At 35.3% G+C, this 12,739-nt stretch overlaps 1 protein-coding gene across 2 annotated transcripts in view; it reads right to left on the bottom strand.

Annotated features, from left to right (window-relative positions):
* grhl2b (grainyhead-like transcription factor 2b) overlaps positions 1–5,966 on the bottom strand; it is a 33,003-nt gene extending 27,037 nt beyond the window's left edge. The window contains exons 1-2 of one of the 2 annotated variants that reach the window (XM_007254671.4): positions 5,589–5,966; positions 1,596–1,782 (exon numbers count right to left, since the gene is read on the bottom strand). In XM_007254671.4, the coding sequence (XP_007254733.2) occupies positions 1,596–1,782; positions 5,589–5,608 (207 nt within the window). In that variant the 5' untranslated portion in view covers positions 5,609–5,966. The other variant, XM_022683054.2, reaches the window with a different exon arrangement.
* Positions 5,967–12,739: the final 6,773 nt, after the last annotated feature.

Raw genomic sequence — 12,739 nt, 5'->3', positions numbered from 1 at the left:
GCCTGTTTATTTTCATGACTATTTACACTGTAGATTCTCACTGAAGGCATCAAAACTATGAATGAACACATGTGGAGTTTTATGTACTTAACAAAAAATGGCCTGGCCCCCACAGTCACCGGACCTGAACCCAATTAATATGGTTTAAGGGTGAGCTGGACCGCAGAGTGAAAGCAAAAGGGCCAACAAGTGCTAAACACCTTTCGGAACTCATTCCAGAATGTTGGAAAACCATTTCAGGTGACCACCTCTTGAAGCGCATTGAGAGAATGCCAAAAGGGTGGCTATTTTGAAGAAACTAGAATATAAAAACATGTTTTTAGTTATTTTACCTTTTTTTGTTAGGTACATAAAACTCCATGTGTTCATTCATAGTTTTGATGCCTTCAATGAGAATTTACAATGTAAATAATCATGAAAATAAAGAAAATGCATTGAAAAAGAGAAGGTGTGTCCAAACTTTTGGCCTGTACTGTACCGTAAATGCACAAAATACGTTAAAATATATGAATTTAGGGGTAACAAGGTTGGGATTAAATCAATGACAGTATATTATATACAGAACCATTTCATTATTATTAATATTCCTACAGAAATAAAACCTCCACACTTTATATCCTTGTGCGTCAGGATTAGCATCAGGTATCAGGTCACAAAAGCTACGAGGCTCAAGCGCTGTGAGGTCTACTACGAAACCAACATAGAAATAAACACCGCCACAGAGTACAAGCCTGGAAATACTGTATATTATTTGCTTTCAGGGAATGACACATGATAGCTAAGTGAGCTTTACAGCCTACAACAGTACATTTTTTGAGGTCTGAGGCCATTGAACAGTGTGGTTTCTGCTACTGTGTGCGTGTTTGTGTGTGTCTTTGCTTTGCCTTTATTTTGTTTATGTGCAGATATGTACCAAAGATAAGGCTCTGGACAGGAAGTAACAGACAGAGGAAGTTTGTGGTAGGTGAAGTGACTACATTAAAAACAAAACATTTTGAAAAACTATTCTTTTGGTTCCTGTTTAAACAGAATAATTAATGTATGTAAAGTGTAATAACAGCATAAAACAAAAGTCAAGGAATTTACTCAATTATTTCAACTGCCTTCAAAACATATTTCTATGCAGAAGGATGTTCATTGAAAATCACATGGATGTGATATGACCACAATTCACCCCATAAAAATTTTGTTTTAATCTAAATTGATCAGATTATTTTGGCAAATTATTTTTGCATACTGTTTTTTGAATGCACAAATGTAACTTGGCAAACTAGTAATGGAATAGAGGCAATGGATGTAAAAAAAGATAAACATAAAACAATTAGCAAATGCATGCAATCATATTATATTATAATTCATAATAAACAAGACACTATTCCACATTCAATGCATGATTGTATTTAGCAGATCAGTTTTGCCAGTTTAGGGCTTTTACCCACTTAAACAGCTTTTAGATTGCATGGGACGTTCTATAGTTGGTGGACAAATTTAGGCTTTTTTCTTTCTGTGGGCAGGTAATAAAAGAAACTGTAGTTTTCTGTTAAAGCTTCTAATGCATTTTACCACCTAATACCATCTATACTTTTGATTCTGACCTTGTAGTATTCGTAGAGCAGCCCCAGTGCTGCTGCGCTGTCTTCGTCTCCGTTGATGCTCATCATGGCTTTTGTAGCAGCAGTCAGTGGGTTTTCCAGGTACGACCTCCATGCTTCATCTTCACTCGTGTAGGCCCGCCGGTTATGAAACGACGGCTCATTGGGCACCACTACCACCAGTCTTTTACTGCCACACACACAAACATATTTACACACTATATTGCAACTAGGTTAGGGCTAATATTAAAGTTAATGAAAAACTATAAATCACACCTATTTCTCAATACCTCCATTTAGAGTGTGTTATTAACATTTACCCTAATCGGAGACTGTATTACCACCTAATTTTATATATGTGTATATATATATATATATATATATATATATATATATATATATATATATATATATTGCTCTGGAAAAAAATATGAGTTTATTTGATTTTACCACATTGAAAACCTTAAAAGGATTACAAGCCATCAAACCAAGCTGAACTGCTTGAATGTTTGCACCAGGAGTGTCAAGAAGTTATCTAAAAGCAGTGTGTAAGACTGGTGGAGGAGAACATGCCATAAAAAAATGTGATAAAAAACAGGGTTATTCCACCTAATATTGATTTCTGAACTCTTTTGTTAATTCAGCCATTTCTTAATACAATACAAGACAATTTTTCTATTTTTCTATTATAACTTGGTACAAATGTTGTCCGTAGTTTATAGAATAAAACAACAACACTTCAGAAACTAAAGTGGTCTCTTCATTTTTCTCTGAGCTGTATATATACATATCTGATACATCAGTATGTAAATTATATTCTCAGTGAATGCTCTTAAATAAGCTTGCTCAGTTTAGCACCAGTAATCTATAGTTGCTTTATTCTTTACACAATCAGCTGCACTGCCTTCAATACACATTAATATCCTTATCTTATCAGAGACATGTTGTGGGTTTGATCACGGCTAATCAAATACACACTAGGAAAAGTATAAATAACCATGTGCACCTTTGGTGTGGGTAACACGGCATTATAGGTACAATACCAGTTTGGGATTGTGTAAATGGGGCGGACTAACATAGGAATCTCTGACAGCACCTAGGTAACTAAACAATTCTACACTAGTACAAGAGAATATATAATTAATATCATTGTACTGGTGTTTGTGTTACACAGATAATGAACATCATATTCGCATAAACTGCGATTTAGTACAAAGAACAGTGATGCACATTAAAACGCTGCATTTGGTCACTAAAAACAGAATTTTTCTAGATCACACTACAATGTAGAGATTTTTAAAGGTTAAAATACCTGCTCACTTCCTACATAGTGAACGGCATAATCATAATCAAATCTACACACAGATAGGGTTCAGATTTCAACAAATATTTGTAAATACTGTTCTATTACAGATATATAATGCTCTGTCTAGATTTAGAATATGAAAATTTGTGACTTGCATGTACACTACAGAGGAAGCAAAAGTTTTGGGAAATTGATTCAGAAACTGAAGTGGTATCTTAATTTGTTCCAGAGATATATATATTATTTATTTTTTTTCAACATAAATTAACTTGTTTGGGCTATTGCCTATTCACAATCATCATTAGGAAATGCTAGATGATGCAAATTTCAAAGCTTTAAAGTACTCTGGCCTGGTTTTGAAGAAAATACAATTTTTAAAGAGACCTGCTAGTAGAATTCTTACCCCTCTACTCTGCAGTAATACCTGCATCAAATATGGCTTTCCTGAAAGAGTCATCGAGGCAAAAAAGTTCCTGTATCCTGACTACATATTCCGAATGTTTAAAGCATCATCTTAACCAGTCTAATTAGTCTAAACTGTTACTCTAATTTTAAAAGCATCATTTGCTCATTTAAATCTTTTAAAATAGCAGTGCACTAGGATATAAGCTCTTTAATGTAAATTGAAAAAATCTCAGAAATTAAAGCAGTTTATGTTTCTTTATTAGGCCTAATGTTGGGATTTGTGTGAGAAAATCTGGTTGTAAACCCCAATTACATACAACTTTCCTTCACAGCCAGTCAGGTGTCTGTGTTCAGTTAGACACCTGCTGAGTGAGATCACAGACTGCGCTTAGAGACTTTGATGTAGAAAGCCAAAAATCACCCCTACACTAGTAGGGTACTGTAGGCTGTGAAGGAATGGAGTAATGCCACAGGTGTGTGTTATACTGGATGTCTTACATGAAATAGATTACCATGAAAAAGGATTTACTGAGTTTAATAGCATCCACTACACTATATTACTACTGAAAAGTAACAAATACACATACTTTATAGTGAAAGCAGTGAATTCAATAATTCAATAACTGTATGCAACAGTAAAAAAAAGTGAATTATTAAACTTCCCTATTTCCTGGAACTCCAGCCAAAGCAACCCAAAAAATATTTACATACACAAACTTGTTAATACTGACTAATATTAACTTTGTTCACTCTAACTATATTGTTTAGTTTGCTACACTATACTTATGTGTTTGTGTTCTGTGGTGTTAAAAATAAATTCGCTTGTTAACTAATAAACTACACTGTTTAACTACATTTTTAAGTCATTTTTTTATTTCAGGTGGGAATAAACACGTTAATTAAACACATAGAGATGTATTATGAATTATTATTTTATAAAAAATATTTATTTACTTTCCCTGACTAAAATCACATAAAAAGTAGAGAACTATTATATTAATATTTTATATAATATTATATATAATAATTCAGCCAGATCTAAAGGACAGCCAGATCTAAAAATGCAACTAGAACAAAACAGTTAACGTTACAATATTTCGCTGAGAAACCACTTCTCTGTAACGTTACGTTTTTTTTAGCAATTTAAACTATAAAACGAAGAGAAACATAATATGATAACCTTATTACTACAGAAATACAGTGACCCACATCTTTTTAGTTAGTTAACAGCTTTACAGGCATTAGTATGTATACAGGCTACAAGTGTAGGTGATACAAAACCCTTTTTCTCTGCAGTAAAATAGGTTATTCACGTTCTGAAAACTTTAAGGGCCTTGAAATCACCTACAGGTTACTGGGGCTGGATTCCACTTAATAATTTCAGATCAGTAACAGGTATCAAACCCAAATTCTGCAGGTTTAAAATTAGACATTAAAACCTACAATGAAACGAAAGGTTTGGAGGACATTTTGTATTCAGGAAAATAACTTACTATGTTCAGGAAAATGCCAATTTTATTATTCTTATTAATTTTATTTTGACAGTTGCAGATTTACTTGATAAAAAAAACATATATTACTATTACATTTAGGATTTACAGTAACGTTTCTTATCAAACATGAAACCGTTTTATGTATTAAGTCCTGAACAGAAATACCCAAGATTAAGGCGTGTAATTTCAGGCAGAAAATTGAGGGGTTAACTAGCTAGTTAACTAAGCTAGCTAGCTAAACTAACTAACTTAACTAAACCAGCACTTTCTCCAAAGAATTAGGGTTAGCTAACTAGGTTAGCCAAACGACTTTCACTGTGTGAAATGTCTTTACACGGCTGAAGAGTAACTGTTAGCTATATTAGTTAAAGTTAGCTAGTATTCGCTTCTGTAAAAAAAAAAAAAAAAAAAAAAAAAACATTTCCATCTAAATGTGTCAAAAAATAAAAACGTCCAATTTAGCTAACCCACCAAAAAGTGAGAAACCCGTTTCAGCTGAACCGGTATCTTTAGGAAAAAACGTTAAAAATGGCGTTTTGGTGCAAAGTGACCGGAGTCTCGGCTTAAAAACTCAACCAAAACAAAACTGCTCACAGAAAAAAATAGCGCCAAAATTGAGCAAAACTCCATTCGAAAAGCATTAGCCCAGAGAAAGAGCGATAAAAATCCACTTTTCTACCAGTTTATCTAAATATAAGAACCTGCTGCGAAGTTGTTAAACAGGGCTGGCGTCCCATTAGCTGAGAGATGCTATGTGTCCGTGTATCAGCGCGCAGTCCGCCCGTCACTTACTTGTCTGTCTCCTGTGACATTATTTCTCTTCCTCCACTCGGTTCTTCCTTGTGAAACTGGACTTTCAAGTCGGTGCAGGTAACAGAAGACAGATGAGAGAGTGTGCAGAGAGCTGCCAGAACCTGGGCTACAGGTAAGACTGCTTTTCCTGCCCTGCTTACTCTGCCCAGGTAAGCAACACACACACATACATACACAAACACACACTCACACACACACACCTCACCTCACCCCCCTCCTGCCTCACCTCACACAAGGTTACACAGCTTTATCTCTCAATATCTGCCCTCCTGAGAAGGTATAAACACAAGCATCCAGGCATATCATCTGCTGACCAGTGTTTAACTTATTTAAAAATAACACTGCTTTAGAATTGCTTATGCTTCCATTTTTCCTTCTTTTTTCCACCACAAAGTGTTTGGGTTCAAGGAGGGACGAGCCTTAGCTCTGATTGGTTGATCTGCTTCTATCCCCTGCCATGATTGGCTGTAAGAGGCAGCAGGTATGTCCCTCTTCACCTGTAAGCATGCACCAAAAGGGCAGCACAGACTTCCAGCCTGGGCAAAAAGGTCTCAAATATCAACACAGGCTTTTTTGGATGCTTTTTACTCTGACCCACCTGATCTGTGGGAATGCAGCCAAAATGTGGGGCAGTGTTGACTCAAGTCAAGTGAAGTAGTTTAATTGTCAATACTGCGTATATACTGGAAATACAGAGAATTTAAAGGAAGTTTCTCTCCTTCTCAAAGTTACAACAAGTAAATATAAAAGAATGAGAGACACTAAATGTACAATACAACAAAGTCACAGATATAGACATATAGACAATAGTGATGGGGGGATTGAAGAGAGAATGACAGTACAATTGTAAACAGGACCCTTATAAACATTAGTGCAAATATAGAGGTATAAAAGCTTAAGACTGGTAAAGTGAATAAGTGCATACTGTTTTTAAAATGTCACAGTTGCAGGAGTATGACAGTGCAAGTATAAGCAGTGGGCTAACCTAACCTAAAGTCTCATATGTCAGAGTCAGTTAAACCTGCACTCCAAAAACAGTATTTTAAAAAGTAAAATATTAATAAATCTTTTCATAATATTTAGGTTTTTTTATTTACAGGCCATGTGAGGATATTATAAGATTTGTTTTAAGGTTTTAATGGACAATTTGTTCATTGTTTTGTTGTTAAATAATTGCCTAATCATCTCCTGAAAGAATTAACCAATAAGGCTACACTCACATTACCATAGCTGCAAAAAACAGCAAAAGCAAGCCGTCTGGTCTTTTTTCTTCTCCTCAACCTGAGCAATTACTTTAGACGAGCAGTTTGCTCTCCACTTCAGCAAAAGATAATCCACATATGAGCTGCTAACACACATCTATTTCCCTTTATAAAGTTACGAGTCGTCTCTCAAATAAGACGTTTTTTTATGGTTGGTGAAGAAGGCGACGTTTATACACGCATCAGTGTTTGCATGTGAGGCCAAATCCAGTCTGAGCAAAAAATCGGATTTGAGCAGTAATGTGAACATAGCCTATGTGTGTTTATTTCAAGCAATATTTCTTTAACATTAGCAGAACTGCCAAAGAATTAAAAACTACTTTTTACTTTTTACTTTTACTCATTGAAATTAGATATTAGTAGTACACTTAAATCATTCTACTAAGACATGCATTGCATGTCATTGCATTCAACCTGAAAAAAATAGTTAATTAACCATTAATAGAAAAAGGTTAAACACCAGTTTATGTGACATATGGTGGTCACATACTTCTGAAATTAAAATTACAATGAATTACAGTTAATGAACAACTGTAATGAACAATTGTTTTAGTGAACAGCAGACACTGCATTTTGCTTTGCTACAAGCTGCTCAAGTTGCTTAGTTCGCTTAGTGTTCATGTTCTTCATTGTGCTTTAATTTTGCTTGCTTTGTCTGTTTTTAAGAGAAGTGTACATAAACACAGTGGGGAAAAAACAAGTAACAAGAAATAGACATGGACAATATTATATCAGGTATATTAATTAATTGCTACATTTACTTTTTCATTGCATTCACTACTTACAGCTTAATTTAGTGTGTTTACTGTTCTTTATAAGCCAGGCCACACCACTAGTTCGGTGGCGGTTTTCTTTCTGGAACGCTATCATGATGTGACATGCCCTCTAAATCAAACCGTAAACAGCCAGTGTCAGTTCCCAGACAAATCACTGAGCGCTGGGCTGAGTGACATTTTCCCACGAGGATTTTCTCATTTGTTCTAAAAAATCAGGCAAGAACAGGTGCATCATGTGACGTAACCAAAAAAATACATATATAGGTATGCATGCTTCATTAAAAGAGATCAGGCTCAACACACAACTGACCTTTTGTTCAAAGACCTAACATGATCAGTGTCACACATCTGCATACATTTGAATTGACCTGTAAGTAGAGCAGAACCTTCAGTATTCCCTATCCCTGCAATGGACTGTTGTCAGATTGCCAGAGGACAAAAATGTAAAAGAAATATTTCATAAAGCTTCTGAATTAGCATAAAAGTAACTTTTATTAGTAGTTACAAATGCAGTATAAAGAATCATAAGCATTTTTGTGTTACCTAAATTCTGCTCTTGTGGACTTTTGTAAATATAATGGCATGTAGCTTTTAGATATTAGCAGTGAATTATCTGCTGACACTGTTATGATTACAATGCCATTATAAATATTTTTAAGAAGTTCTACACAGTCAGAATTTCATATATTGTATTCACAATAAAGTCACAAACCAAAATACATTAATAGGATTGATTTTAGGATAAACTAATATATGTTCTACAGTCCTTCTCAATATTTGTTCTGCCCATGAATTGGAAGTAAAGTGTATGCCTTCGGTGGAGACAAAGAAAGGTTTAAAAAAACTTGTTTGCCCAATTCCATTGTCACCTTAATGAAGGCATTGTGGAGGATTTTAGCGCTTGTGATTAGACACTCTAAATAAACTCATTTGTGGATCCTCTTGAGCTGTTCTTCATTACGGAGTAAACAGAAGGGTTCTATTGTGTGTGAGCCCAGTGATCGACACCTTGGGCAAGTAAACACAGGCCTTTGTTTTGAGCATAGCGCAGCCATTGAGCAGAGGCAGTAAGGAGCTCCAGCTGCAGACAATGGAGCCCTGCATTTAGCAGAGGAGGGTCAGATAGGTAGGCCTACTGAGGTTCTGATAAAATCTGACTATTCTGGCCTTCCTGGAAACTACTGAATGGCCTTATGCACTACAGCATATATGAGGCCCACATAGACACCTGTAATAGTAAAAAAAGTATCTATCAATTTAGAAAAATACTACATTTGGAATACATTTACTCAGCCCTTCCATTAAACTATGTAAAAGTACCGGTAATCAGTTAAACTGGTAATGTTGGTAATTTTGGTGCTGTTCTAAAAATACTATGAATTATTATTCTATATCCACTATGAATTATAATGTATCTACCATGGATTATTCAGAATCCTTAATGAATTATTCAGTTACTATCATAAATTACTCACTATCTGCTATTAATTTGTACACTATTCTGTATCAACTATATCAACTCTGGATCAGGAAGTACCATATATAATTTACTTACCACTACATATGAATTATTTACCATCCACTATGAAGTATTATGGATCTACTATGGATTATTCTGCATCTACCAGGATTTTGTTCAGTATGTTCATAATGAATTAACTGCTATACTTTTTTCAGTATCTACTCTTCATTATTCCATATCCAACATTATTGTAACCATTTTTGAGTAACTATTGTCTACTATGAATTATTTAGTGTCTATCATTAGTTATTCAGTGTCTTCTGTGTATTATTCTCTTTCTAATATAAATTATTTAGTAACTACTATGTAACTAAAATGTGAGATCTTTAGTTGTGAGAGTGGGGAATTAAGTTGAGTCTTACATACAGATATTTAAAGTTTACAGGGTTAATTCTAATAAAATTCTAATATACTTCATAATGTGCAATACATGCATGTGAAGTTCAGCTTTTTCGTGGGCAATTGAAGTAAATATTCTCCAGATTTGATCTTATCTTATCTTAATATATGTTTAGTTGAATGTAAGATAAATTCAAGGTACACATCTAAAAAAAAAATAAGGACCAACAGAATTACTAGTGATTCTTTACGTCTGGCTCTGTTAAGTTAGGTACAACAGAGTGAATCTGGGTTATAGGTTAACAGTATGTATGTCCTCTTTTGAAAATGTGGGTTATTGGTCTGGACTGTATGTCCTACTCTTTTTGCTGTTTTGTGTGTGTATGTTTGTGTGTCTCTTGTCTCAGACTGTGATTGTACAGCACTAAAGCTGATCTTACAGAGCTCAGAGACCCCACCTGTATTTATTTAGCAACCTCATTTGCACAAAGCCCTGAAAAGGCCAGGTGCTCTCTCAGTGTGTATTTCCAAACGGTGCATAGTACACACACATATTACCACATAAAGCATGGACACAGACATAATCCGTATTTACCTCATCCTAATATGAAACCCGTGGGCTTTTACGCTCCCTAAGTCCAAATGTAGTCCATCCACCAAGTTAGCTTAGTGTTCTTTTGTTTTGTTTTGTTATTTATGTTTGTTTTTTGTTGTAGTTGAATTATAGGCTTCTGTCAATTAGGGCTATAAAACTAGAACAAGATGAGAACTGCTCTGTGTTGGAATTATAAAATTGTCACAATATTAATCACCTGATGAAGCTGATTAATTCTGAGAGGAAAATCAGGCTCCACCCACAATTAAGTATCCAACCACAGTACTTTTATTAATATTTAACTGAAGTTGCCACAGCCCAATCTACCATTATATAAATGTGCATATAGCTAGGCCAATTTCCATACAAACATTTGAACGGAAAGAACCAATTAAAAAATATATATATTCAGCAGCTTATGAGCCAATGGCTTTGCTTGTAGGAGGAGCTTGGGGTTCACCAGTTAGCCATAGCACCCCCTTGCTCTCTAAAGCTTAAACAGATTTGTAGTGTTAATCAATTTCTTAGCACATTGTTTAGAAATATGACATCATTTACCACAGTGCCAATAAATGTTGTCTCATTGCCATTCCGACTATATAAAAACAATGAATACATTCAAGACCTCAGTAGTCCATGTTTACAGATAACATATACACTCATTCAGTGTCAGAAACCACATAAGCAGGTTAAATCCATGCAGTTAAATCCATAATAATAGTTAGGGTTTAAACGTGTATTACTTACTAGCTACATTATCCTTGTAGCTCCATGGGCTTAAAGGTCACATCATATGGGGAACAGTCTAACATGGCTCTGGTGAGAAATTGAGCCTTTTTTATTTATTCACCGGAATTTATTATAATTATAAAATAAACTCTGCTTCAGAGGCTTTATTCTCCAAAGTTTTTCACCCAGTTTTTGTGGTGCTCTGAAGGATAGATCAGATGTGTTGTCTTAAAATTTCACAGCGGGAATAAGCAGGTCAGTTTCTTCTGCACTGGACACTCCAGGTAGCTGTGCCATTGAAATAGCAATCTGGCAAAGTCAGAGCGCACTTTCACAGGGAACGGCAAGTAGAATGATTAATTAAACAATTAGTACATGCCTTTTTGCACGTTTAGAGCTGCACAGGGTGTACTTTTCCTGCCGTTTTATTAGCAAAGACACACTGACGCCCTAAATCAAGCTTCACAGTGTGCTTTTGACGGCTCGCCTAAGCATTGATAAAATAGGGCCCATAATATCTAACTATCTATCTATTAAAGAGGAGTTAAGATATTCTGTTGTAATTACAGTTAATTAATGTACCCTCATTGTAAAGTGTTACCGGGTATGGCCTTCTATAACTTCTCAGTAAGCATACCATTCTTTTTAAATTTTTTCAATTTAACATTTTTATCTATATTACATAATACACATATTATAAACATATCACATGGATCATGTTAGTACTTTTAGCCTAAGATGTACTGATCAAAGCTTAAAGTTTAAATTTTTCAAAAACCAAACAAGACAGTACCGGTGGAATTCCATTACATTAGCTCTGTTTTTTATTTACAATATACTAACCTGCGTGAGCGCTTCATCACTGTAGCTGCTTTTACCCACTGAGAGCCTTCTGACAGCTGAGTATGGAACATAGCAAGTAGCAGACAAGCACAGACATGATGTGTGTGTATTTGTTTTAATCAATCATTGTAGTAAAACCAGAGAAAAGCTGTTCTACTCCGCTGTTGCAGTGTGCATGGATAGTAGGGTGTGTATATACTTATTTACATATGTATAAACCATCCAGAACATAGAATTATTAAGTACATTTATGGATATTTACACATAATGTGTATAATACATATGGAGCATATGTATGACCTCATGTCCTCACATTGTATAAAAACTTATGTGTGTGTGTGTGTGTGTGTGTATACCCTGCACACGGGCATTCCTTTCTGGCAGCATGTCCCGTTGGTTCTGGAAGGGAGAGGTGCATGCCTGGGATTTCTTAGGAAGCCTGTCGGGACCTGCCTGGCCTGCCCGCGTACCTGTTTGGCAGGTAAGGTCCTGAGCAAGCGGAGGAATGGGGCTGGAATGCAGTGAGCAGGATAACGGTCATGCTGCTGGCGTGGGCTCAGGTGAAGGATTTTGTGGGGGCTTAATGGAGTCATTTGTCAAAACATCACATTTTTCATAGTTCCCCCTTTTAACCCAAATTATAGTTTATTCATATAAAGACATGCTTGGATTGTAAAAATTGAACAATTAATTTTACACTGGAGCTACTATACTAAAATAGCCAACACTTGAGCAGAGATTATACATCACCGGTTAGCATACCATGTCAGAAATCCCTAGTAGACTATGCTTAAAGGTACCATAGATGACATCTGTTTAGGGTTTTTAATTGTAATTGGAGAAGAAGAACCTCTTTACCAACTTTGACTGGGCTTTCACAAGTGGGTATGTGGAAATTGCTGTGGAAAACTGTTATGTAACAGTTTGTGGCTTTTGGAATTATCCTTTTTAAAACCTTGTTTTGGGTATGTCAGGGTTTCTTTTCAATGCAAGGGGCTCCTTTAAGTGTTTCTAGGGCTACATTCACATTGCAAGCCACATTGATCAAATCTGTTTTTTTTTGC

The sequence above is a fragment of the Astyanax mexicanus genome, chromosome 3 (assembly GCF_023375975.1).
Source record: "Astyanax mexicanus isolate ESR-SI-001 chromosome 3, AstMex3_surface, whole genome shotgun sequence".
NCBI classification, from domain to species: Eukaryota; Metazoa; Chordata; class Actinopteri; order Characiformes; family Acestrorhamphidae; genus Astyanax; species Astyanax mexicanus.
Note: the sequence above shows the minus strand (reverse complement) of the source record. Positions and strands in the feature narration are given on the sequence as shown.